The sequence below is a fragment of the Tauraco erythrolophus genome, chromosome 10 (assembly GCF_009769465.1).
Source record: "Tauraco erythrolophus isolate bTauEry1 chromosome 10, bTauEry1.pri, whole genome shotgun sequence".
Lineage (NCBI taxonomy): Eukaryota > Metazoa > Chordata > Aves > Musophagiformes > Musophagidae > Tauraco > Tauraco erythrolophus.
In genome coordinates, this window is record NC_141474.1 from 3,797,476 (window position 1) to 3,824,579 (window position 27,104).

Here is a 27,104-nt window from a genome sequence, read left to right on the forward strand (position 1 = left end):
ATCTTTTTCCATGTGCTCAGCTGAAAGCAGAAAGGATTTTACCTTTACATTGCAAAAGCAGCACCCCCCAACTCCCCGGGGCTTTCCAGGAGGACAGCGCAGCTCCAATAGCATCAGCACCACCACCACCATCTTATTTTTTTGTTTGTTTTTAAGGCCTGGAAAACCAGTAGCATAAAATTCCTTGTAGCCATGGCAATGGAGCAGTGGACATGGGGAGAAACCATCATCGCTACAGCCATCTGCAGCCCACCACATGAATTCCCAAATTACTTTCCGCTTTCTCCCACCCTCAATCCAGCTCATCTGATTAATTAAGCAAGAGGCAAATCTTACAACTGAGACACAGCCCCGCTTCCCTATCCCAAAAAAAAGCAATATTCAAAAAGAACGCCAAGGTATATAAGGGGTTACAAATATTCAGACTTTATTATAAATAAGAAATACTGTTTTATACATAAAAAACTGCAAGTGTTGCATTTTGTTCACCGCCCCAGACAGCAAGACCACAGATTAAGGCAAAAAGCTGGAGTGAAGGCACGTACTGAGGGGGCCACAGTCGGGAATGGGGTGATGAAGGCACTGGCACGCGTCGCCCGTGACACCCAGCGCTCCACCAGCAGCTCTCGCATCATCACATTACGTAAAGAAATAACTGGACTTATACAATGAATAATGGCTGTAATGCAGTAGTGATTAAGAGATCGCTTATAAAGATTTTTTTTTTTTATTTAAAAATAAAATTCTGTTAAAAACAGCTTAAGGAAAAAAAAAAAAAAAAAAAAGAGAAGAAAGCAGGAAACCTTAGGCCTGAGGTCAGCCAGGGCATGCGCGCATCTTGGCATCTGCTCTTCTCACAGCCTTGGCAGAGAGGTGACGCGGTTACAACCAGCCATCCGACCAGAGTGGCTGGCCAAGACACCGACCTCGACACTCCACGCACGTGGGCGAGCACAGGGAAGCTCTCCTCCAGGTATTTTTGCAGGCAGGGGGAAATCTCAAGCTGGGAAATTTTAAGAATCTCTTAAGAGAAGGGGTACAAGAGCGACGCAGGGTTTGCCAGGAACGCGTCCCCGAGGATGCACCAAGCCTCCTGCCTCGCACAGCGGTATCAAGACGTCCCCAAATCCAGCTTTCTGACCATCTCAACGCTGGGTCCGGTCTCCCAACAGTGCTACAGCTCCTCAGCAAAGCCCCAGCCCCTGCCCTCCTCCCGGCCCAACGCCCCTGGGGACGAGGGACACGACACTGGGGTGCTGCGAACACCGCGTGCCGGCGCTGGCTTGGGAAGGAGGGCTGGCAAACATCCACCCAGTGGGCAAAGTGGTCATCGCTGACGCCCGTACGAGTGCTGAGGGTACGGGGGAGGGCAGAAAGCGGGGAGCCCAGCAAGGAGAAATCCCAAGCTCTAAGGGAATAATCGGGAGAGAAGCGATATACGGTGCACGCACCCCAACGGCTATAGGGGAAAGCAGATAGAGGAGGCCAGGCTGTGCCACTCTGGAAATATGGCTGAGTATATTTACACACACATACGCACACACGAGAGACTTCCTCACACTATAATCATGATTTAAAACAAAAACAACAACAAAAAAATCACATTCACACAAAAAATATAAATTTGAAATAATTAATAGCACCAGTGTGTGTCAGATAATAATTTCTTCCCCGCTACGCAAACGTACAAAGTTGCATAGTGTTTAAGGATAGATAGATATATACTGGATCTCAAGGAGGGGGCGGGGGGGATGCCAGGCTGGAGGCAAGGAGGAAGCCACCGAGGATGCTCTGGTCTCAGGGGAGGGCCGGAGGGGGAGCGAGGGGCTCCCCGCCGCTCCCACCCAGCCCCAGTAAGCAGCTGGGAGGCACTACCTGGGAGGGAGCCTGCCGGGGAGGTGGCAGCAGTGGTACAGAACGCAGAATTCACCTCCCGAGCCTGGCCTGAAGTCCCTGTGCTGCGGTGGCTTTACGGTGACCGGGAGATGGGTAGGCAAAAGGAAAGGAGGGCAGTGGTAAACTCCAGCTCTTTCTGCCAGCTTAAAAACAGGCAAAAGCAGAGAGCAAAATGCCCAGAGATATAAAAATGCCATTGGTGTCCTTCAGGAAAAAGATGGGAAGAAAGACCTTTTTGTTTCCACTCGCATGCCCCCTTCCTTCCCCTCCCAAAAACCGTCAGCATGAAGGCCAGTGCAGCTCTTGCAGCTCTCTGGATGGCAGCTCTCCTCTTCAGCAAGACTTCTCCTGCTTGAACAAACTAATCTGTCAATCAGACATCTGTAGCCTAAAATAAAAGTAAAAAAAAAAGATCCTCTGGCAATTTGACAGCAACACCTACAGATGGGAACGTGGCTCATGGCTTCCACACTTCCCAGCCTGGACTACCTGGCAGGTAGCAGCTTACAAGACCGGACCCAAAACTTCTCCGCAGATCACGAGCGGGGCTGGCAAGACCTACCACTCCATCAGTAAAGACCTTTCACTCCACCAGTATCCCATCTTCCCCAAGAGCTCCTCTCAGAGCGATGCATCATCACAGAAAGCATTTCAGAAAGAGGCTTCGGCTGTTTTGTCAAAGGCTACCAACGCTGTCAGATTGGCCACTAGTTAATGATGAAAAAAAAAAAATACAATAATAATAAATTCACAGGGTTAGAAGTTGGGAAGAGAGATCTGAGTGAGTGCAGCTATACTGGCCATTACAGTAATACTTTGGTAGCCATCCCCTTCCTTCATAGGGACAGAGAGCTCCGGGACCGAGGATTTTACAGTCAAAGGGAGAAGAAAAAAGAAAAAGTAGGGTTAGTTTTGCCTTGCTGTATACAGCTCACATGGTTATTTCTGAACCACAGTATGAAGAGTCCAGAGCATCTCTCATCCTTACGCTAATCAAAGGGAAACTGTGTCTGAGAAAGGGGCAAAGGCGGAGTGCTCAGGAAGACAATTTATATAAAAAAAAACCCCTTTGATGCCCAAAGACGGATATTTAATTTGCTTCTCTTAAAAAAAAAAAAAAAATACTTTCAACTTATCCTGATTTGAAAAGAAAACAGTGGCTGCGAGCAGCAAAAGAGTTGGGGATTTGAAGAAGGTAATGTGTGTTAAGGCACTCCAGAGCCAAACCACCGCTCCGCCGCTCACCGGGGGAACACCCCCCACCCCCAGCGCACCCTTAGGGTTTCTCAATGGACGGGGTGTTGAAACAGCCAGATGGCAAGGTCTTCTTGATGTCTTCCAGGTTGCTAATGTCCTTCAGGATCTCTTCAATGTCCCTGTTGTAGGCCTGTATCGCATCATCTTGCTTCCTGGCTTCTCTCTCAAGGAAAGACACTTTCTGGTCCAGGTCGCTATCTTTCATCTGGTCTTTGGCACTGTTCAGGGTCCCCTCAATCTCATTCAGTTTGTTCAAGTCCACTGTCTCCAGTTGCCCTGAAAAGCCAGAAACAAAACAGCAGAGTCCATTAAAAAGTTTTTGACTCACTGGTTTTGGGTGCTTACGCAGCTGAGCCCACACCAAGACCTCCATCAGGCCATCTCCATGTTAGAAACAGCGTTTAAAACAGGACCAAACCTGTTACACCTTCGCCCCCTCAGCAACGGTCCTCAGCTCACAGAAAAGCGGTACCAAACACTGAGCAAAGAGCACTGAGGTTTCCCCAGGAAAAAAACCAAAACAACCCCAAAACCCTCGCTGGGAACACGCAAACCCCATCTCTAGAAGTGCACGGACCCCTTTGATTCCTGGCACGGCACCGGCAGGGAAGCCAGGGCACCGCGCCAGCTGCCGGCACTGCCGCGTCGGGCAGCAGGAAAACACTCAACGGCGTACGGCACGCGAAGGACGGCCTTACCTAATTGATCCAGCAGGTCGTTAATGACAGCAAGCAAGCTGTTCACAGAGTTCTTCGCTTTTCTTGCGTTGTCTTCTGCCTCCTGGGCAGCCTGTGAGGCCTGCAGGGTACAAAAAAAAAAAAAAAAAAAAAAAAAAAAAAATGAGAGCACACAAAGGCTGTAGGAAACACAAAACTGTTGTCCATCCTTTTCACATGTCACACACATTCCTGGCTCCTCTCTCCAGGATGACATCCCTGCACCAACATCTTCATCTCAGTGCTGGCGAAGACTGATGACCTTCAAACAATCAGTTTTTTGATTATATCAGGATGGGGATCCCTGATAACCAAACAGGATTTTGCAGGAAAAGTCAGAACAGAGTCAAAAGGGCTACAGTCAGGTTTCAGTTAAAGGGAAGCGTGACATTAAGAACACCAGCTCCCAAATTCCAGCAGGGAACCTATGCTAATGCCACCAGAGGAGCTCCTTTGCTCATCTCATGCTTTCAATCCCACTCAAAGTTTGGAAGAGATTGCATACTGGCTGGACCCAGTGCTCTCTTTGCAAGAGGACAGCAGGAGAAGAGTCTGCATCGCCAGGACAGCTGGGAGAAGGCAAGTTCTTACCACTGCTGCCACCCACCAGCACTACTCACCATGCCTGCCATCATCATATCCTGCTCAGCATCATCCTGCTTCCGCTTCAGCTCTTTTTCTGCATCCTGCAGTTGCTTCATCATGTCATCCACTTCTCTGGCCAGCCCCGTCACATCAGCGAAAGTCTTGTCAGCTTCGACTTTGGTAGCAGCAGCACTCTACAGCCAACAAGGGGAAGAGGGCGGAGAAAGGTGGTGAAGATACAGAACTTCCTTCAATCCTTTTCATCAAAACACACCAGTTTCCAATCATGCCACATTTTGCATTCCCTGGTGGGAAATACAGCAGAAAGGATGCGGGGCTCACCAGGAAATACCGGAACAGAGGAGTTTATGCAGTTACAAACCAATACCTTGTGGGGGTTGGCTTCAGAACCACAAAGGACTCACCTTCTGAACAGAACCGGCAATTTTCTCAGCATCGTCTGCTTTAGCCTTGGCTTCACGGGCATCAGCAGCAGCGTTGCCAAGTGCCAGCTCTGCCTGGCGTGTCTTGTTGTTGGCTTCGGCGATGGTCTGGGTAATGGCAGGAATCTTTTTCAGTGCCTCCTCCGCTGCTGTCTTGTTATCATTCACTCGCTTATCAAAATCTAAGAACGGGCAAAACAGATTCTTATCACTTATTCCAAAAGAGCCTTGGGATGCTTCTTTGACCAAGCTACCCAGGCTTTGCCACCCTGACATTAGAGGGAAGAAGAGCAAACTGGTGTGTGGGTGTATGTGCTGGCAGCTCTCCCTATTACACATCTTCTGACGCTAAAAAGGAGCTTAAACGAAGAGGAGATTTCTAGTCACTGAAAACATTTCTATTTTTCTTCTTTAAAGGAAAAAAAGCCAAAAGAACCCACCCAACACTCAGGTACTGGTAACAGCATGGACCATTTAATCAAGATACCCTCATGCCAAGTGATTTGTCACCCAGGAACTGAAGGATTCACTGCAAGTGCTTTCTCTTTACCTTTCAGGTTGCTGAGAATGGTATTAGCCTCCTGCAGCGTGCCGTTGCCCTTCCGAGCAGCTTCTTCAGCCAGGGCTTTCGCTGCATCTGCTCGAGCCAAGAGCTGGTCTGCAGTCTACGGAGACATGCCACACATCAGCATATTCTTACCTTTTGAACGATGACCATCTAGGTGCATCAAAAGCATTGCTCAGCCTGAGACACCAACACGGTACAGAACTGCGTTCATCCTGCTGAGTAGTAATGCTTCCTCCGAAGCCAGGTCAATTTAGGAACCTTTGGAATACTGTTCCAAATACAAAGACAACACCACACCTGGCAAACATCCTCTATTCTCCCATATAGCCTCAATCCCGTTGCTTTTAGCAGCTTTCTCCAGGACCATTCTTCAGTAGTCTTGTAAGTAACAAGCAGCACTAAGATAAATCTGAGTAAGACCAAATCTTTCATATCTGGCCAATTATTTGTTTTCCTTTGTGTTTTTTTTTTTCCAGGGAACAAAAGCCTGCACAAACCAGAACTCACCTGCTGCTCCGTCTTCCCTTTCTCCAAGAGATTCTTTACTTCTAGCTCCTTTCCTTTCATGTCTTCTCTCAAGTCCTCATAATCTTTCAGCTTCCTGGCAATTAACTGATCTAACTCCTCCGCTTCCTTCTTGATCTTATTTGCTTCATTCTGCAAGCAGAAATCAGAAACAAATGCAGATTCCTGAATGTTAAAGAATTTCTGAATGGATCTAGTTTCTAACCATCCAACAGGCAGAAGCTATGATGGGTTCTTGTCTCTTACAACTACAGTTGTAACTTTGCCTTTGAAGGTCTGAATACCATGAGGGTCAGTGCAATGAAGGACAGAGGTTGCAAACAGTTCCACGTTCGAGAAAAATCTCCTGCACTACAGTAAGCACAGGAGAGGGAGCAGTTCTGCAGATTTCAGAGGGAACGAATTTTTGCCCTTCTTTTTTCAAGCCAAGGTGTTTGGCAAACAACATTTCACCCAGTTTTCTGTCCTTCAGAGACAGGAGGAGGTGGGGTTTACACATGTAGTTTCCTGCACGCAAGTCTCCTGCATAAAAGCTGAAATGCACAGGTCTGGATTGTGCCTAGATGGACAACATTCCACAGACCGTTCCTACGCAGAGAAACATCAGCAGAGCACATACAAGGTATGTCAGCAACCCAGCACACTGCTCTAAAGCCTGTCCTCACCGATCTGTAGAAAACACTGCACACGATGCTTGTACGTACCTCTAGCCCCGTGGAATCCAGGGTAGGCAGACTGGTGAGGTTAGCGTAGATCTGCAGGGCTTTGTTTCCAGCTTCCTCTGCCTCTGCAAGCACCTTGTTGGCCTGTTTCTCTAGGTCTCGAGAAATATTCCTTGCCTGATTATACCTAAAAAACCCCCAAGATCCAGTTAAGCTACAATTTATTTTATTTCTGGTAGAACTGAACTTACTAAGAGAGTAAAGAGGCTAAGAAATTGAAAAGACAACTCCTACAAAACCCAAAGCATATGATGCTACAGAAGGCACCTTAGTTTTAAGCACTGCTCTAAAGCCAGGAAATAAAAACCATTTTCTGTTACTGACTCACTTCTGGTTGAGCTCATCAATGTCATTTGCAGTTTGGTTTTCTCCAGCCAGGGTCTTCAGCAGCAGCTGATAGGCTTCTGTGGAAGTATCATTTGCTGCCTTGGCTATGCGAACAATCTCATCAGCTTCTTTTTTGTGTCTGGACAGGATTATAGGAGAAAAATAATGCTGTGAGAATTGTCAGCCACTGCTGACTTAATTCCAGCTTTCAGTTCTCTCTTCCAGATTTTATTCTCTCTTACTTTTCCTTCCTTTACCCAGATTTGGCATCTAGAAGATGCTGAAACATTTGCAATGGAAGATGCTGTTTGAGACCATCTCTGCAACCGAGGCATCGCCGCAGCAGCGCCCACGAGATGAGCTGAAAGGCACCACCACCGTTGGACACGTCCCTTGTTCGCATGTCTAGTGTTCGCCCCCAGTGACACACAGATGTGCACCCAGAGTTCCAGCCCCTTACCCAAAGTGTGTGTGTTTCCTATCAAGCACACCAGATTTTGCTTCCCCCTCGTAGGGAAGAGCAGGGCCCTGACACGGGCTGTGAGGAGCGTGTCTTGCCACAGCCTACCTTTCAGCCAGCTTGCGGGCTTCTTCTGCCAACAGAGTCATGTTGTTCGGGTCCCCGCTGGACTCCGGAGGTGTAATGGACTGGAAAAAAAGAAAGAAAGAAAAAAATCTTAAAGCTCTTTTATCATCTTTTATTCATCTTCGCTTTAAATATTTATTGTCATGATCTAAATGCTTTGAGATGTGTTTAACCTACTTCTGACTTCTCTGTATCTTTCTCTTAAGCCCATGCAGTTTCCACCATTGGTTATCCCTTTAAAACAAAGGTGCTGATACTTATTTAGGGGTTCTCACACTGGTTTCTTTGAGCAGGGGCTAAGATACAATCTATGACAGACACTGGTGATCTTCCTCTATTTATTTCCCATTACCTTGAGTAAGGGAGAATCATAGACTGGTTTGAGTTGGAAGGGACCTCAAAGATCATCTAGTTCCAACCTCCCTGCCATGGGCAGGGACACCCTCCGTTACATCAGGTTGCTCAAAGCCTCATCCAACCTGGCCTTGAACACTTCCAGGGATGGGGCAGCCACAGCTTCTCTGGGATATTTCCATAACAAGTTTGCTACACGAGAGAGTTAACAAGCAGAGAAATGCACCGGAGGACACAGAAAGGAAAGGCCTTCTCCTCTCCTAATCATGTGGGATCTTGGCAGCTCACTCACCACGTTGTCAGCTGCCATCTTTGCCTTCTCAAGCATATCAGAAGCTAAGCTGATCAGGTCCTCGGTGTCCTCCACCCGCACCCGGGCTTGCTCCGCCAGGTTCTCAGTCTCCCGCACCGTGCCCTGGATGTTCCTCAGCCTGTTGAGTTGACTCGCTAGTGTGCTGTTGATGTCTTTGAGGCGATCCATGAGGCCCTGATCTACGTCTGAAACACACGATATAAAAGAGAGGAAGCAAAATTAATTACAGCGGGAAGCAAAGCTGGAGCAGCAGCTTACCACTGCAGGCAACATGTTGGTAGGTTAATCCCTTATTGAAAGGGGACCAGCAAAGCTGTTTCATAAATCAGGCAGCTTGAGATCAAAGTCATCATCAGAATGTGCACCAAATATGAGAAATGAAAAGTCATTAACTACTAAGACGACAATCCTGCTGGGTGTTGGAACTGACTCTGATGAGGGATTTTGTGTTCAGAATCAAGTTTCACCTCTATCATTGACTTAAAAAAAGACAACAGAGCTGCTCCTCAAGAGGTCTGAAACATCCGCTTTGTGAATCCCCTTTAGCTCAACTCCCAGAAGGTAAGTGGAGATGGAGGAATAGTGGGGCCGTATGTTATTCCCTGCTTTGGCAGCAGTGGCTACTCCCAAGCCAGACAGTCTCCATACAGAGCAACTAGACAGTGTGCAGAATAGCAAACGCTCCCCGAACTCCCTCCCAAACCAAAGAGACAACAAAAGCTGGCAAGACAGAGCCTTGGTCCTCCAGTCTGTAGGACCTAGGAGGCCCCCAAACTTCCTGATATTTTTGGACCACCAGGTAACTCCCCACAACAGCATCTTAATAATGGGAAAGTAGAAACCCACAGATTAGTGCTACAGGTGTGCACAGATTTTTGCAATGGCAGTCGTTGCGGCCTTTATCTTGCCTCTTAGTTAGGGAAGAGCAAAGAAGCTGGAGAAGGGTCTAGAGCACAAGTCTTATGAGGAGCTGCTGAGGGAACTGGGGTTGTTTAGCCTGGAGACAAGGAGGCTGAGGGGAGACCTTATGACTCTCTAACTGCCTGAAAGGAGGTTGTAGCAAGGTGGGTGTCAGTCTCTTCTCCCAAGTAACAAGCAGGAGGACAAGAGGAAATGGCCTCAAGTTGCACCAGGGGAGGTTTAGATTGGATATTAGGAAAAATTTCTTCACTGAAAGTTATCAAGCATTGGAACAGGCTGCCCAGGGAAGTGGCTGAGTCACCGTCTCTGGGGATATTTAAAAGACGTGCAGATGGGACATAGTATAGCGGTGGACTTGGCAGTGTTAGGTTAATGGTTGGACTCCATGATCTTAAGGGTCTTCTCCAACTTCAATGATTTGATGGTTCTAAGGGTGGAAACATGAAAACCACCACCACATAATCCAATCCATTCCCTCACTTTTCTCCAATTCCCACCCTCTACATGGGACTATTATAGAGGCACAGATGCCAAACAGGCAGCATAAAGCTACCCCAGCTAAAACTGAGAAGAGCTCCAGTGATCATTCCCACCGGCAGGAATCTTCCCAAGCCAACGCAAGCGTTCCGTGTGCATCAGCTTTTTCCCAGCTTCATGCAAAGGGGACAGATTATTCCAAAGCAGTCTGAAATCCCTGAACCAACTCCCAGGGGAACATCTTTTACTGCAAAGTCAACAGTCTTCTTCAAGTTGCTCTTCTCCAAAACATGCATCAGCCTATATATTAAAAAGACCCTAAGGACAAACCACCGTCACTCTGCTTAATGTCCTGCTCACAGACATCCTACGGTAGATGTGACAGTACCAGAATCAATTTGAAACAGAGTTTAAACAGGAAAAATAGCTACAGGCCACCACGGCAGCACTTTTCAGAACATTATACACTTTATGGTGTGATAATCAAGCTTGCCAGCAGGATTTTGAAGCCTTCATTATGATCGCTGACGATGTCCCAGCGAGAACTGCTTTATCCCACAACGTCTGAGCAAACTTATGAACATAGTGAGTAAGTATATTGGAAAACCTTCTGCTTGTTTAACAAGTGAAAGCCTCCTTTGCACCTGGAGAAGAAGGTAACACATAAAACACTTGCATCTGCACAGAGCTAGAGGCAGGTCTTTACCTTGCCCGTACAACAGAGACCACGGGGAGAAGAGCAGGGATAAAAGCACGGCCACCGTTGTTTCGATAATAACACACTGTCTCAGCGCCACCTGAAACAGCCGTCAGTCCCTAACCAAGCACAGCACAGGCTTGAAACAAAACATGTCGTGTCCAAAGGGAACGGGAACATCAAGCAAAGAGCTCGTTTCACACTGCTCCACGTCTGGTCAGGTCAACTCACCTTTGCTGTTTTGTGCTTCCTGGAGCAACTCCATAACATCTCTTTCCGCCTGCTTCACCCGCTCTTCAAAGGCTTGATCAGTTACAGTTTCTTCTCCCGTACCCAGGTTTGCTATAAGGTTTTCCAGCTCCTGCAACCTCTCTCGTTGCTCCGCCACCTACACGAGAGGGACACAGCACAGCTACGACACGGGGCAAAGCGCCTTGAACCTCTCCACTTTCAGCCAGCATCAAGCCAGCCACGGGCGCAAACGCCGCTGCGCCAGCGGGCGCGTGCCACCGTCTCCAGCGGAACCAACGGTGGCATTTGTGGCCTTACCTTATCTTTCACTAATCTGTAACAGGCCGGACACTCTTGGCAACCCGGCCACGAGCGGTTGTAGAAATAGTTCTCTTCACACTGGTCGCAGCGGCTCCCCACGAAGCCTTCCTTGCACTCGCAGCGACCGTTGTCCTGGCACTGCAGGGAACGCGAGCCCTCAGGATCGCAGTCGCAGGCTGCGGGGCGGTTAAAACCTCAGTCAGACGGGAGGAGAGGCAGAAATACTCTAAACCTCTAATAATCTAAAACGTCATGGGGCACAAACCCATGGCTGCAGCACAGCAGGGCCCTCTGTTGGGCTTGATGCAACATTTATTGCATGTATTCGATGTTGCTATTGTCTCTCCCACAAAGCATTAAAATTTTCTACTCTATTTCACTGTAATCAACTGCAGATAATTCTTCTGCTCTTTACAGGCAGGGATATCAAGGAGGAAAGCTTGGATCACCCTGGTTTTCAATCCCGTTTACAAGATCTGTTGCTCCTCAAGACAGGATCTATATTCAGGCCACTTGCAGAGCAGCTGTGCAGAAATTTAATGTTAGGAACCAGGACTGTTGCAGGACAAGATTCAGAGCAAGTATTTACACCGAAGAGAAGCAGGTAGCTAGTAAGTCAAAGTTCTTCCTACCCCAATAAAAGAAAAGTAAAATAAATAAAAAAGGGATGAGTTATTGTACAAAGATCAAATGTCACCATGCAGGACACGGACATAAGAGTTCCACCTTCTGTTGTGATGAAGAGCGAGGTGAGAAGGTACCTTCCAGAGGCAGGAGGAAAGCAAAGGCAAGCTTGGCTGTGCAACGTCCCTCCCACCCGCCTCGCTCCACACTTACGTTTACAGCCTTGGGAGCCGAAGCCGAAGTGGTTGACCTCACACCTGTCGCAACGCTGGCCGGCGACACCAGGCTGGCACTCGCACTGCCCGGTTCGGATGTCGCACTGGCCGTCGGTGGAGCCCAGTGCGTGGCAATTGCACCTGGGGGAGGCAGCCACGCGTCAGGCGGGGACACAGAGGGGAGGCACGGGTGAAACACCTCTCGGGAGGAGCCCCAGCGAGCACAGCTCACCGCTTCCATCTCCCAAAAGTCACTTTTCTCGCTGTGCAAATGCAGGAGGTGAAGCGCTGAGCCTTTGACCTGTGCAAGGTCGCTTGGTGCCCACACTAAAAAAAGGAACCCACGAGCCCCTGCTACCAACAATCACGCAGTCATGTGGCACTTTTCTATTTAAAACCTTCATTTAAAGATATTTTTAAGGCTATTTACAAGTCAGACTTTTGTACAGCCTTCGTAGCATCTCCTGGACTGCTGCTTGTCCCCACCCATAGTGGCATCGAGGCACGCCAGCTACACGTGACAAACATCACGTTCTTAGGTAAGCACAGACCACCCAAAACCTGGCTTTTTGCCCCGAGCCAAGGTGAACGTCACCTCTCGCAGCCACGTCCGCTCTGGAGGTTGAAGAAGCCGGGCTCGCAGGCGCTGCAGTCCCTGCCGGTGACGTGAGCCAGGCACTCGCACTGCCCCGTCACTTGGTTGCAACTCGTCTGCTGATTCACAGTGCCGTAGGGATTGCAGTGGCAAGCTGCAAAAACAAAAGGGAGTGGGGAAACATGCAGAAAGTTCTGAGTCCCTTGTGGTGTTGGCGCTCTGCTGGCCGGTCCCTAAATGGGGCTGGATCCAAAACGTGCAGCAGCCCAGCCCCTGCATCGCGCAATGCTTTTGCTTCGATGGCAGCAAGCGCCCGCAAACACGAGCGCTTCAAGAAGCTACAACCACCAAACCAGGACAAAGCCACACGTCGCTGCCAACAGGCACAAGCAACAGCCTGACATCATGTCCTAACAACACATCAGGACACGGCAGCTCTTGGGAACAAAGCCGTTTTCAAATGCAAGAGGAACCAGCTCTCACCTCGGCACTTGTCGGCAGGGTCGGGGGCCAGGGGGTTCCCGAAGAAGCCGTCCTTGCAGCGGTCGCAGTAGAAGCCGGCGGTGTTGTAGATGCACTTGAGGCACTCGCCCGTCTGGCGGTCGCAGTTGCCCACGGCGTTGGGGTCGATGTTGTCGTTGCACTGGCAGAGGCGGCACGGCCGCACCGCGCCGCTCTCGCCCAGCGGGTCTCCGAAATAGGCATCGTCGCACAGCTCGCACCTCTTGCCTGGCACACGACACAAACACGTGCTGCAGCAGAAAGCCCTTTGCTGCCGTCTCACCCGGACCCCCTTTGCAGCCCCCTCTGAAAAGTCAACTCTCCAGCTTCCTCCTCCCCTTTCATCCTTCTGCTGGAGCCAGAAAGGCGCACAAAACCACACATGAATCCTTCTCCTTTCCCATCTTCAAATTTAAGCCACTTTTTCACTGGAACTTTGCATTATATCCTCAGATATAAGGAAGAAATTTTTACAATGAGGGTGGTGAGGCACTGGAACAGGTTGCCCAGAGAAGCTGTGGCTGCCCCATCCCTGGAAGTGTTCAAGGCCAGGTTGGATGAGGCTTTGGGCAACCTGGTGTAGTGGAAGGTGTCCCTGCCCATGGCAGGGGGGTTGGAACTAGATGATCTTTGAGGTCCCTTCCAACCCAAACCATTCTATGATTCCATGATTATGAATTATTTCAGCTCTTCCTTTCCCTCCTGTCCCTTTAAGCCAAACCTATTTGTTGTAATTTGTTCTTATTTTAAGAGCCCGAGCAGGCAGAGCTCCGCGGGGCATCACTGCTCCACGAAGCTCTGCTGCCAACGAGATCTGCCAAACCTCCACGGGCAGCCACCAAAGCATCCAACTCAGCAGCTCCCTACGCTTACTGCAGATTTGACCTCCCGAACCAGCTGGAAGCTTCATTTCTTAGGCAGTTCTTGCGCACGCAAACCCTCTTTTCCCCTCACCTTTCCCCTCTCATCCCAAGAAGGCAGCAGGAGACAGGAGGAACATGGCTACAAGACGAGCTCGTACGGATGCCTGAGCCTGGACCCCTGGACTCTACTTTGGTTTACGAAGCGATGGCACCCATGGGAACCCCCACGAGCTGCCTCTGTGCTTGGTCAGGGGTTTTTCTAAGCATTTCAAGCACTTACAGACATTGTTTACTTGACTGCCACGTCAAGCATAAAATCAGCAGAGAAGCATGGAGGCTGCCAACCATCCTAAGGCTTCCTTGCTGTTTGCAGCCAGAGCAAAAGGCTCTGCTTAAGGACTCAGGTACATGCTCAGACTTCACAGTTTATGGCCAAGAAGAAAAGATCTGTACCCGTTCACGTATGTCTCTTTAAAACTGCTGAGCACAAATTTGGTCTTGTGTTTTTTTGGGCAGTGTTTGCGAGTCACTGCAGCCTTCGTGCTTCTGCTCGGGAGGGCACCAGCCCTCCCCTGCAAGCATCCTGCAGTGCCCCTCCGGCTGGCAAACTGCATCTTCTAATTTTATTTCAGTCTGACCCGCCTTCCTGGCTCTCTTAAATCTCTCCTATTTTCTGCCCACTACCATGCAATTAACAGAGCTCGATCAGAAGCTAGCACAGCTCACCTACGTAGCACAGAAATGTTCCGATTTCACACAGATTAAGCTTTTGTTTCTCTTTTGTTCTTGAGAGACAAGAACAACATGGGTAGCCCTGAGCCTCGCACAGGACAGAAAAAAGGGCTGAGGAAGGGAGAAGGATTTGAACCAGAAGGTGCAGCGCTGCTCACTGCGGGTCAGAGCCCCAGGACTGGAAGGAGACACGCTTCCACAGGCACGTGGGGTGTAGGAAAAAAGAGTGTAGAAACACACCTGTAGTGCCAGTCTGGCAGCTGGTGCACACAACCTCCTTCGTGCGGGGCACGATGGCACAGCTCGAGCTGCCTGGGCACGGGCAGGGCTGGCAGTCTGAGGCCGTGCCCGCTGTTGCATCTCCGTAGTACCCATCGCTGCACTTCTCCGCAGTGAGACCCCGCCGTGTTATCCCTGCAATTGCACATGCCTGGAATAGAGAGGGAATATGGTTTCTGTTTGATCATCCGACTCAGAAAGAAGAACAACCCTCTTGCTGCTCCTTGTTTGTCAGCCCCTCTTACCCGTCTCAGGCTCACACGTCTCGCTGTGCCCGTTGCAAGCGCAAGGCACGCAGGGGCTGTAGGGCCCGAGGCTCGGCGTCTCTCGCCGGTACCCAGAGGAGCAGCGCTCACAAAACTGCCCCTCGTATCCCGCCGGGCAGGAGCAGCTCTCCACCCAAGCCACAGGCACGCCGGGTCCAGGACGAGCACTTGTGATGGTAACATCATCCAGGTGGCCGGCACCTAGAGGGAAAACACTTTATCACAAAGGCTCTCAGTGCCGATTCACCAAACACATCGGGATGGTACAAAGAGGCAGACAGGTGGATGCTCACAGTCAGTAAGGTGGACCAAGAAGCAAAATCCTCTGGGAAGGTTTAGACAGATGGGAGAAGATGCAATACAGCTCATGAAGGGCATGCACAGGGCAGGAAGGTTGAGAATAACACTACGGAGGAGGATGCTGAGAAGGGCATGTGAGCAAGTACAGTCAAAATAAGTTACATTCTGCGTGCGTATGGTTTCCATTTCCAAATCAAATACCAAAACCAATTCCTGTCTTTCGAGGGAGGACAGACCATCTCTCCAGCAATTTTAATACACCGTCTCTAACACGGCATCTGCAAACCACGCCTCGGGGCAAACTCGTCAGCTATTCCTCCCAAGCCATTCCTTCATCTGGCATCTGAGCGCTCCCCATTCTCCTCTCTGCCCATTCCCTGGAGCAGAACAGGGCCCAGACACAACATAGCTGGTTTTTAACTTATAGCAGTGCGTTTGTACCACCACAGCAGCTCTAGAGCACTGAGCAGAGCCTCAGCTCCCATATATATTGGCTACAGCACTCAGGGGACGGCTTGCTCCTCACCCTTCCTCCCTTCCATTTCACAATCCCACACTCCTCTTTGTAAGCCACCTCTTCTGAAAACACTTGCAGCTGTCCTGCCTTCCCCAAATGCAAATTCATCCTTTGCATCTTCTTTCCGCAGAAATTCTTCTTTACATGACAATAGCTAAGGTCCTAGATATTTTTGCTCCTAATTTGCGCCCGATTTTTCTAAACCCTCATTATGAGGAACTTTCACTCAAGTTCAGCACAGGCAGTGCTTTTGAGACCTTGTCCTTCCCATCTGTCATGCCAAGGCAAGACCAGGGAACAAGGGGGATGTAACCATTCCCAGTGTAGCAGAAACCAAGGCCAAGCGTTGCAGACTCCCTACAACTCTCCTACTATGTCCTGCAGGACCTCTGTGGCATGTATTTCTACTGATTTAGAAGACAATGGCTATACAACACAGCAAACCCCTCATGTTTAGAAGCAAATAATCAGCAGGTGATGGGTGCTCAACTTCCAGACTCTCAAAGGCAGCACCTTTCTTCCCCATGTCCTCTTCAGGCGGCCTGGGAGAAGCTGCTACACAGGAAAGTCACGTGAAAAGCAATCGGCACAGGCTTTGCCAAATAAGCTGCCACAGCTACTTACGACCAGGTCCTACAGTAAAGCAACCCAAGCACTACAGAAACGAGCCTGCCCCTCTCTTCTGCGACATTCTGCTGAGTGACTTACTTCTCTCACTGTACGTCCCGCGGATCTTGATGGAAGTCAAGTTGTGGAGAAGCTTCTGGAAGTCAAAAGCTGTAAGCGCAGGCCTCCACGGGTAATCCGTAGCCTCGTGGAGCCTAGGAGAAGAGCCACGCATCGTCAGCAAAGCTTTCAGATGCTAACAGCTGTGCCCTTTTAAAGCACCCTTCCCAACAGCGGTATGCTATTGCAACATCACTCACATATGCTTATGCAACGCTGCTAGACAGCCAGCTTCAAATTAACCTGATAAGACAGCTCTTCTGAGCTAAAATTAACACTGTTTGTTTTCTCAAGAGCTCAGAGGCCAGGGGCACCACGAGCTAGGTCCCAGCTGCTCCCACCGTGCCTGGAGAGCCCTCTCACCTGAAGGTGTAGATCTGTGCGCTCTCGCTGGGGTAAGAGTTGCCTTGGGCAATGAGCGGCACCGACACTCTCAGCCCAGCCCCTTCCAGCACCAGGTCCTCTGCAGAGAGGCGCGTGTCCCGTCTGTCCACACGGAAGGAGAAGCTCAGGTTTTGCCCGTAACTCAAAACTTGGTTGCCCAAGAACTTGCCTGAAAGGGGAAGAAATCCTTACAGTTAGTGGACAGAAGAGAAAGGGCACAAGCAGCACAGAAAGTCTTGCTTCTCAAATGACCTACGTGGTGCAACAAAATAGATGGGGAAGTAGCTGTCCGAGATAACAGAGATATCCTGGGTCTCTGCGCTCCACTGGAGTAAGGCTTCCGAGCCATCGCGCTGCTCAGCACGCCACTCCTCCTCTCCTGAAAAAAATCAAACGTGCAACAATTAACACCCCTTGAAGACGTAGATTGGCACACACTTCTCATGACACAGAATCACACAATGTCAGGGATTGGAAGGGACCTCAAAGGATCATCTAGTCCAATCCCCCTGCCGGAGCAGGACCACCTAGATCAGTCATACTGCACACTGCTCATGTATAACTAATCCATAGTCTGTACACTGGCACTAACAGGCTTTAGAAAGTAGCTGTGCAGAAGAACGTAGGGAGCAAACATCATCTCTCCAATTTAAGCCCCCAACTCGAGTGCTGATTTGAACCCCGTGAACTTTGAACTAACTACTTGTTCAAAATCTTGTTTTCCAAGGAGCTTAAGCAGGGACAGGAAAACCTGCAGTCGCCTACAACTTCATGCGAGTTTCAGCCTTCATACGAACTGCTCTGCAGTGGAATTTTAATTAAAAAGATGTTCTTTTCAGACTACGCAGCATGAAAACACGCATACACAGGAAACTGACTGTATGAAAAAAGACTTTCCTGAGCTTACAGACCCAGCATAACAGAACTGTGGTTTATCCAGAGCTGTGTAAACCCCAAATCTAAAGTGATTATAACCCTCTCAATCAGAAACTCCTGATTTTGTTCTAAAATTGAGGAAATGTCCCCTTGCCAGCACCTCTCTCAAGCTATAAAAGGTTTATGTTTGCAATTCCTGCTTGCACCTGCACAGTGTACATCAGCGCTGGGTGCCCGAGGACAGAGCCGTGAATTCACTTCTCCCTGGCTGAACAAGTCAGCTGCAGGCATGGAAACTTCCCCTAACTCCAGAAGTAACTCAGTACTTCTGAAAGGGAGATCCTGGACCTGCCTGCCCAAGGTTTGTGGTCTTGCACAGAGAGGAAGGAGCAAGTTTTTTTTTGAATCGCTTCTGACTTGAGCCTACAGCCCAATGTGACATACAAGGGAAGGCTCAATTTTACCAAACTGGAAGCTGGAGGTGATGCTGTAGACACTGTAGCCCATGGCATTGGTGCAGACCGAAGAGTGTCCGAAACAGAAGCAGGGGGTACAGCCCCTTGGATTGGAGGAATCCAGATGGAAAAATCCAGGTTTGCATCTGAAGATGCGAAGGAAAGAAAATTAATTTCCCTGATGCCTAACCTAGGCCATCGCTCGAATGTTTCTCATTCTTGAAACAAAGCCACGGGAAAACAAACTCACCTCTCGCAGTGGAAGCCTTCAACGTTGTCCTTGCACGTACACCGCCCTGTCTCGACATTGCATTCCTCTCTGCTGCCAGCCAGATTGCAAGAACAGGGCCTTGAACGGTCAGGAGAGAGGATAACTCATGAAGAGCCACGCAGAGAAAGCTTTAAAAAGGTACCTAGTTTTTCTTTTAGAGAGCAGCAGTCCCCCTTACCTGCACCCGGCTTCGGAGAGGGAGTGGAAACCTGGTTGGCACCGGTCACACTTGTCACCCATCACGCCGGGTTTGCAGCTGCACTGGCCGTAGCTGTCGCACTGCGTGCTGAGGGAGCCTGCGGGGAGAGCAGGGACACAGGCACCTCAGCACACCCACCCAGCTCTACTAGCCTGCAGGTTTTTTTCACCTTTACGATATGGGAAAAGAAAGTGGGAAGCATAGCTTCAAGACAAATGACAGCTCACCTAAAGGCTGCCTCTAGCTCACAGGGATTTTTCCCCCCAGCAGCTCTAGAGAGATGAATCGTTATCTAGTCTTCCAAACTATATTCGGCTTTTAAGTATTCCTACCAAACAAAACTTTTTATATATAAATATAATTTTAACTTCAAACTACATTCTCGTCCTCATACCTGTTTTGTCCTCAATGGTACCTTTGCAGGCCTTTAATTCCTTGCCTGTTTTACCCTGCAATGCACCATTTCCGAAATTTTACTCCCCAAATCCCTTGTGTGCTCCCTAATCACCACCTCCCCTTTGCCAGGGGATATCCTGACCTCTCCCGTTCATGCTCCCATTTCCTCCCTTGATTCCCAAGTTGGATTTAAAGCCTAAACCGCCTCCTCAGAGCGAGGCTGCATGTGCCACTGTTAACCCTAACGAACTCTTCAGCAACGGGCTCATTTTTGGAAGGACATCTTCAGCACGGCTCTGTTCAAGTGGACTTGCACAAAAAACAGCAGCAGGTTTCTTTAATCGGCGGTGGACAAAGTGCTTTTTCCCAAGCACTGATGCAGCCAGCAGCCTAGAAGCTGTCAGCACTGTAAGAGTTAACTACCAGGAGAAAAGTATTTTAATATACAGAAATAACTAGTTGCTTCTTTCCTCTTCAATCCACACCAGAAGATTATAGCAAAGTCAAGAGTTGTAAGATGATTCGGCCGGACAGGACAGAAGAGCTCCCAAAACCCTTACCATATACAGCCAAAGTTCAAATCCTCTTTGCAGTCCCACTGAAGATTATTTAGGAAAAAAGTACTCAGACAAAAAATAGCAACCTAAACCAAGTCAGGGGCTTCAAACATGCCCTGGGTGCCAGTGTGCTCCGGGATACAAGCTGATGGCTAAGTTATAAAGCCCTTTGAAACCTGTCCTTAAAGACCTGAGCAGTCACCTCCCTGCCTCTTCTCAACCACCTCAGCTGACACTAACCCTCACCCCTCCTAACATGAGGTCTGACACGAGGACCTGGGAGAGCAGATGGAGGAAGAAAGAAGCCTTTCTTGGTCAAAAATTTCACAACTGTACAACCCTCCGACCAAATTAGATAGGAGACGTACCCTGGCAGACCTCTGGCTGGCTGCTTTTAGGGCATGCTGCAAGCAATTACTTATTCCAGCTCCTCTATTTTGGAACCTCACATCATATCTCACTATCTGTTACCCTTTTGTCTCCTTCCCCCTTATTTGCTGTGGGCTGGTGTAGTTTTGGGATCACTCCATACGGCTCCAGTAGTTCCCTTGATGACAAAAGATTTGATCGCCTGCCAGAATTTAACTACGTATTTTGAGTTTACTTTGTTTTTTCTTACCCCCACCCCCTTTTGTGTTCAAGGTTTCACTGGTTTGTATTTTTAGTGCTTGGATACTCGGTAGGAGAAACTGATGCAGCTAAAGTTCACTACAATTCTTCAGTATGAACAACGTCCAGAAATAACCGCTCACATCATCTTGTTTATTAAGAATTTAAATGAGCTCTTTAGTACTGGGAGTGTCCAGGGTAACACATATGCAGTGGGGACAAAAAATAAGGTTTTATTTTAGTTTTGTATATATTTCAGAACACACTTGAAGGAGTAAATGCTGCAGAGGTGAAACATCTGTCCCTGCCACCCCCATCTCAATTAGATCCAAGGATAATTTAAACCAAAATACAACTCGATACACATTTCCTACACGGGGTAAAAAAAAAAAAAAAAAAGACATAAAATTAAAATAAAAAACCCATCTCTTTTGACCCTGTAGTTTGCAATTAGCTGCATAACTGAGAGAAGAGCTAGCTTTTGTGCGTGGAAGTCGGCAAGCAGAAACGTTTGCTGCCGCTACTCACCGACTGGGTTGCAGCTGCAGGGCAGACAGCCCTCCTCGCTCCCCAGGCGATAGAAGCTGGCCCTGCACCTTTCGCAGTGGGCACCGTCGGTGTTCTCCGAGCAGCCCGTGCAGTGGCCCCCGTGGCCCGTCGAGCGGTACAGCTCCGGGTCGAAGTAGCACTCCTGCGACCTCCCGTTGCAGTCGCAAGCTGCGAAGACGAAGGTGCCATCAGTGAAGGGCACGCGTGGCCATCCGACCCCGATCGTCACAAACCTGCTACGCAAAGCTTGATATCAAGTTGTAGGGGAGGTGGAGTAGGAGCCTTTAACCACCCCGAGACCCTCAAGCAGACTCCTCAAGGCATGTGCATGTCAAAGAGAAGAGAAAGGGGGACGTTGGTTTCTGTGGTGGTTGAAGGTGGGAGGGGGAAGCAAGGCTGTAACGCCGAAACAGGCTCCTCGAGCCCATTCCCACCTACATCCAGAAGAAAACCAGCATCTTCTACCCCACTCCCACATCAGGCTGCCGTTTGCAGCCAAAATATCACCCTCCCCAACACAGCAACACTGATCTTGGTCATGCAAACAAGCGTGAGAAGGTAACAGCAAGGGCTGACACCCTGATGTAAGGAGAGTTTCTCTCCTGGATGTAGAGAGATTACAAATCCTCTGTCTCAGGAGCAGGAGATCCGCGTTTCACAGGCCTGTCAAGGGAAGCCACAGGTCTTGACCAGGCAGCTGGGACCGATCAACACACACACAGAGGTCAGACAGGAAGAAAGCTTTTTTGTCTGAAAAAGCTTCCCCATAAAGTAAACTGCCAGGAGCTGTGGTCTGCGACACAAAAGTAAGCAAAATAAATTGGCATTCCATCACAGAGATCTGCATTTGCGGTCCAGAACGCTGCAAGAGCCTCGAAATAAGATGAAATAGTCAAAAAGTAACTGTAAAAACCAACAACTCAAATACAAGAGGAAGTCAGCGGATGCTAAATGAGGAGCTTTTTAAAGGGCAATTATACTCCACCATACTAAACACAGATTTATTTTGTTTTTCCTATGGGTCTCAAAGTACAAGCCTGTACATTTTTGCGGCACAACTTTCCCACAGGTCACTCCCATCCTTCTCCAGAAAGGAGATGTCCCTTTCTAGGGATCTACCAGAAAGCTCCTACAGGACAGGAGTAGAACAACTAGCAGTCCCACGAAATCTCTGCTGAAAACCACCAGAACTGTGCCTAGCACTGCCTAACTGCAACTGAGACACCTTAAAACCATGCAGGGCCAGCTTCTGGATGCCAACAGAGGCATAGGACCCAACCCCAAGAGATTTTTTCCCCTCAAGCATGGCTGCACGTACGCAAGCATTCATTGGCACTCTCTGCTGTCGCTCTCCTCCACGGACGGTCGTTGAAGAAAGGGAGACATTTCTCACAGTCAACCCCGAAGGTGTTGTGTTTGCAGTTGCAGACCAGCTTCCCAAGCTCATTCTTCACGCACTCGCTCGCGTGCCCGTTACATTTGCACCTGGTTAACGAGAGACAAGGAACAGGTATTTAAATTCCAGGGAGTTGGGTCACTCACAGAGAAATCTCAAAAACAAAGCCCAGATCTGAAAATCTGAGACAAGACAAACTCAAAGGTAGACAACAAAATTGAGAACACAACTGCTGTTCTTCAGCCTGGAGAAGAGGAGGCTCCAGGCAGACCTTATTGAGGTCTGTCGGTATCTAAAGGGGGTTTACAAGAAAGAAGGAGAGAGACTTTTTACCAGGATCTGTAGTGACAGGACAAGGAGCAACCATTTTAAACTGAAAGGGTGTAGGTTTAGACTGGACATAAGGAAGTGATGTTTTACAATGAGAGTGGTGAAGCACTGGAACAGGTTGCCCAGAGAAGTCATGGATGCTCCACCACTGGAAGTTTTCAAGGCCAGCTTGGATGAGGCTTTGAGCAATTGTCTAGTTGGGCAGGGACGGCGATTGGATGATCTTCGAAGGTCTCCTCCAACCCAACCCATTCTATGAAACAAATAGGCATAGCACACTCAAGAAAGGCATTTAGAAACGTGAGAACGTTAACCAACTTCTTTGCAGTCTGTCACTAAAACAGAATAAGTTGAGCAGGAGAAACGAAGATTTTGTTGGCTTTAGGTTAGTATATTCTCCATAGCTTCTCCCTTCTGAGTGCCCAGGAGGCAGCATGCATACTGGCCACGTGCTTGTATCAGTAAGAAATTAAATAGCACAAAGATGACTAATACAGAAGCCCAGGGACCTCCTCTGACTGGTGGTGCAGCCAATGCAAATCCCCATGGTGTCAAATCCCAGTCTCAGGACTGCTTCTCTGCAAACAGTCCAAAACACTGCACTGGTCTCAAAATGTTTTCATAAACAGAGCTATCATCAACAACTTCGGATTTAAGCATCCTGCAATATGCTTCAGCAAAAGGCACAGACAACCACAGCATCCTTCAGAGGAGATAGCTCCCAAAATAGACATGAAGCAGAGATGTTGAGATCTTCTACTTACTGTTATTCTAGGCTACAGATAGAGGCAGAAAACAATTAATAACACATTAAAAATCACCCAAAGCGTAGGGTAGAAAAAAAGCTGGGTTTTTTTCCTTTTGTTTTACATTATGGTCACTCTCTTCACCCTCTGCCCTTCCAAATCACTTAATGTTTGATCTAAGCACGGAAAAGAATAAAAATTCAGTCTCTGCTTGCCCTGAAGTTATAGCCACAGGAGGTTATACACAGTATTTGCAAGCTTTGTAAGATTTGTTTTACTTCATTTTTGGTTTAGGACAGTCAAAGACCAGAGCCTAATGGTACCATGTGAGTATAATCAAAATCTTTAAAGCACTCTAGTAATCCTGACCAAAAGCTTTAAATAAGTACAGAGGTTTATTGTCTACTCACCTACCACCCACAGCAAAATCAGAAATCGCATAGTAATATGACTTGAGAACTTTTGGGTCATTGAAAACTTCATCTCCAAACGTGTTCAGACGATTGAGGGTCACTCTAATATCTGTAGCCGTTACCCATTCCTAGAGCAGACAGAAATCCCATCAGATTAAACATCAAACGTCCCCCTCAAGAACATACCAGTGCTGTGCAGTAGTTGTATTTACAAAGTCATTCATCAGTCTGCAAGTTCCTTCCTCATCATTTTTCCCTCTGCACCTCGGAAGCTCACACGTCCCTGCCCAAAACATGTTACACCACATTTTCTTGGTTTGGATGCGTTTTCAGGACCCTGCTCCTCTCTGGGTACCCTTTCCAATGCCTCTTGACTGCTCTCAGCTGGGAAGAGGTGGATAAGCTCTCCAGCAAAAAGTGCAGCGCAGGCAATTAGGCGAGTTCGCTAATTATACGTCTCTATGTGACTGCAGTTTTCTTCCAAAGCTATACAGCACCAACGGGAAAAGCTTTAGGGTCCGTTTGCCTGCAGACATATCCCACCAGATGAAAGGACGCAGACAGAGAGATGAATGAGGCTGGGGGAGGCTGAGGAAGAAAAACAGACAGGCAGATCTGACTTACAACACAAGAGCTTTTCATAATATTTACACAGCACCTTCAACACACGACCCTATCCTCCCCTCCAGCAACAGCCAGCAAACGTAGCCTGGCCCCAAATTTCACATCACCTTCCACCAGTGACTTTCACTGGTACCTCCTTGTTTTTATAACAGTTTTTGCAATGTCGTTCTCCTTCCAATGCCACAAAACCAGGAAAAACGTCCTCGTACGTACGACTGCACTGCAGCTGCATTGCGCCTTAGCCAGTACGATCAGAAGATTTGCAGAATTCCAAACACTGGCATAAATACATGGAAATGCTGAGCACAAAAATATACATTTACTTCAGTTCCGAAAAGCTACACCAGAGGTTTGTACATGTTTTAGGAAACTGGCAGTCAGGTCTCTATTCCTTGCATAGAGAAATGTATCAGAAAATTATACACCACACCATTAATTTGAAATCTCTCCGTTCACCTTAACCATTACACCCTGTTCTCTGCAAGGGCTAGCTACACCAACAAGGTGGCCAAACTGCTTCTTTTCCATTTCAGGAGGAGTTCTCCCTTTCCCATAAATCTTTATCTGCATTTGCAGAAGCAAGTCCCACCAGATTCTGCTTTCCTGCCCGCTGGCTGGGGATCATGTCTCAGTCTGCTCTTGTTACTCTAAGAGGAAAGGGTAGAATCACAGAACCACAGAATGTCAGGGATTGGAAGGGACCTCAAAGGATCATCTAGACCAATCCCCCTGCCGGAGCAGGACCACCTAAATCAGATCACACAAGAACACGTCCAGGCGGGTTTGGAACATCTCCAGAGAAGGAGACTCCACAACCTCTCTGGGCAGCCTGTTCCAGTGTTCTGTTCCCCTTACTGGGAAGAAGTTCTTCCTCATGTTTAAGCAGAACCTCCTGTGTTCACAACTCCAAAAGGAAGGAGACAAGCCCCAATCGGGCAAACCCCACAGCTTTAGCTCCTTGTTGCAATAACAGATGGAGAAGTCATCAAGCAGCGTACAAAAAGTGGCAAGTAAACTGGACAAACTGGTGCTCCCTGTATGCTCCTGATCACTGCCCAACCAGCATTGTGAATGGTAACAACAAAAAAAACCCCCATCGAACCCCCTCCTCACGTCACTTGTAAGAGAAACCAAATACTGTGGACACATGTAAAAGAACAGGTTGGGGTTTCCAATAATCCTTTGTTTGTTTAGAAGAATCTCACATTTCTTAAATTTTTGCGCTCAAAATACGAATGCAGATGCCTCAAACATTCATCTGACTTAAGCTTCACCTTCCTCTGCCCTCGTATCTGAAACAACAGCAAAATGCCGACAGCTGCTTTCTAAGCAGGCAGAGATCTGCACCCACCCTCTGAAGATTTCCATGATGCCCAACGACAAATCATCCTTAACGCCACCGATTTTGCTTTTTGTACCACAAACTTACTAACAATAGAGTCAAGAGTTCAACTCTTCCTTCGAAAGCGTCTCTTTGGATCGTCCATCCCAACTTACCCGTGCGAGGGCCTTTCAGCACCAACGAGGGCACGTCAACAAGCCACCACCCACAACAACCGAACCGACTCAACTCGGACCACCCAACTGACTCACTCCTGCTCACATACCTGTAGCACAGGGCTGTTGTCAAAGTTGTAGGCACTGGGACGCCCCTCCAGCGTCGAGAACGCCACGTTGCCCCCAGTGAGAGGGGAGATGTCACTGAACTCATCCGTGCAGAGCGCCTGCTGCTCGTCCTCCCCAGTCCGAATAAAGCCCCGATTGACTTTGTGATAGGTGCTCTCGCAGGAGCCGCTGTAATACTGGTAGGGCACCCACGGGCCATCTTCCCTGGTGCGTTTGTAGATCGCAAAGCTCTCCGGCCGACTGGTGTGAAACTTCAGGCGCACGTACGTGATGTCAAAGGCCTTTCCTGCGGATGAGAGAAGACAGACATGAGAAGGACTCAAACAACTTAAAACAAAAGAATGGGAAGAGCTGCACTGCAGTCTTCTCTTTAGAAGAAACATCTCCTCTAGTAGCGTCCAGCAGGATAAGCAGTGTTCAGTAGGACCAGAAGTATCTCCTCCAGTCCTACGTACTGCGTCTCCCGGCAAAGACAAAGAGAAGGAACTGAAGGCAGAAGTCAAGAGCAGGCTGAGTAGATAAATAAACAGACCTACAGACTTCTGTGCAACCAAACACACATCCGAAGCCGCAATTCTCTTCTGCAGACATCACCGACAGTGTCCTTACCCCAAAAGATGCTATGTCACATCAGAGCAACAGACAGTTTGCGAGTATCTAAGGCCAGGTCCAAGTTAACCATACCATTTGATAACATCTCCTCCAAATACACGTGTGGGAGAAACTTTTCAGATGGAAGTCCAGTGATTTACAATCTAGCCATGTTCTCCCTCTCCTCGTAGGATAAACGTAAACCCACCTCCCTGCCCTCTGTCCATCTCCTAACAGGTATGTGGCCATCAGCAGATCGTCCTGCTTCATGGATTCTTCTCCAGCGACTTGAGCACCTACCCCTGTGCACACAAACCAACCACCCAGGGGATTCACACCCCTGAGAAAACCCTTTAGGGGAAAAGGACCACAGCACGCTTCAGCCACCTTCCTTCGCCATCCCCACCGGACAAGAGGCACGTTCCCCAGGATGAGGTGTACAGCTGTGCGCCAGCTGTTCTTCCTTCACCTCAGTGAGCAGACTGTGTACGATCAGGACACCCTGGCACACGTAGGGAACTTGCT

General features: G+C 48.6%; 2 protein-coding genes across 4 annotated transcripts; both read right to left on the bottom strand.

Annotated features, from left to right (window-relative positions):
- LAMC1 (laminin subunit gamma 1) lies at positions 1-11,919 on the bottom strand. Of its 3 annotated transcripts, XR_015222355.1 has the most exons (15): positions 11,777-11,919; positions 10,937-11,115; positions 10,619-10,775; positions 8,272-8,477; positions 7,608-7,687; positions 7,041-7,178; positions 6,695-6,839; positions 5,973-6,122; positions 5,448-5,562; positions 4,880-5,079; positions 4,490-4,648; positions 3,852-3,951; positions 3,171-3,429; positions 2,459-2,603; positions 1-20 (listed from the first exon to the last, which is right to left on the bottom strand). XR_015222355.1 is itself a non-coding variant. In XM_086617117.1 (14 exons), the coding sequence occupies exons 3-13, from the start codon at positions 10,650-10,652 to the stop codon at positions 3,173-3,175; spliced, it is 1,584 nt and encodes a 527-aa protein (XP_086473243.1). In that variant the 5' UTR covers positions 10,653-10,775; positions 10,937-11,115; positions 11,777-11,919; the 3' UTR covers positions 2,022-2,603; positions 3,171-3,172. The 3 variants fall into 3 exon arrangements, 2 of the variants coding, with proteins under 2 accessions (XP_086473243.1, XP_086473244.1); XM_086617117.1 differs by lacking the exon at positions 1-20 and having other exon boundaries at positions 2,022-2,603; XM_086617118.1 differs by lacking the exons at positions 1-20; positions 2,459-2,603 and having other exon boundaries at positions 2,986-3,429.
- LOC104376479 (laminin subunit gamma-1) lies at positions 10,838-26,806 on the bottom strand. Its single transcript, XM_086617695.1, has 16 exons — positions 26,788-26,806; positions 25,970-26,274; positions 23,736-23,866; positions 22,172-22,338; positions 20,833-21,021; positions 18,722-18,839; positions 18,523-18,621; positions 18,282-18,418; positions 17,198-17,320; positions 16,921-17,110; positions 16,540-16,652; positions 14,994-15,215; positions 12,857-13,102; positions 12,374-12,527; positions 11,777-11,919; positions 10,838-11,115 (listed from the first exon to the last, which is right to left on the bottom strand). Exons 1-16 carry the CDS (start codon positions 26,804-26,806, stop codon positions 10,838-10,840), a joined length of 2,634 nt encoding a protein of 877 aa, XP_086473821.1.
- Between the last annotated feature and the right edge of the window lie 298 nt (positions 26,807-27,104).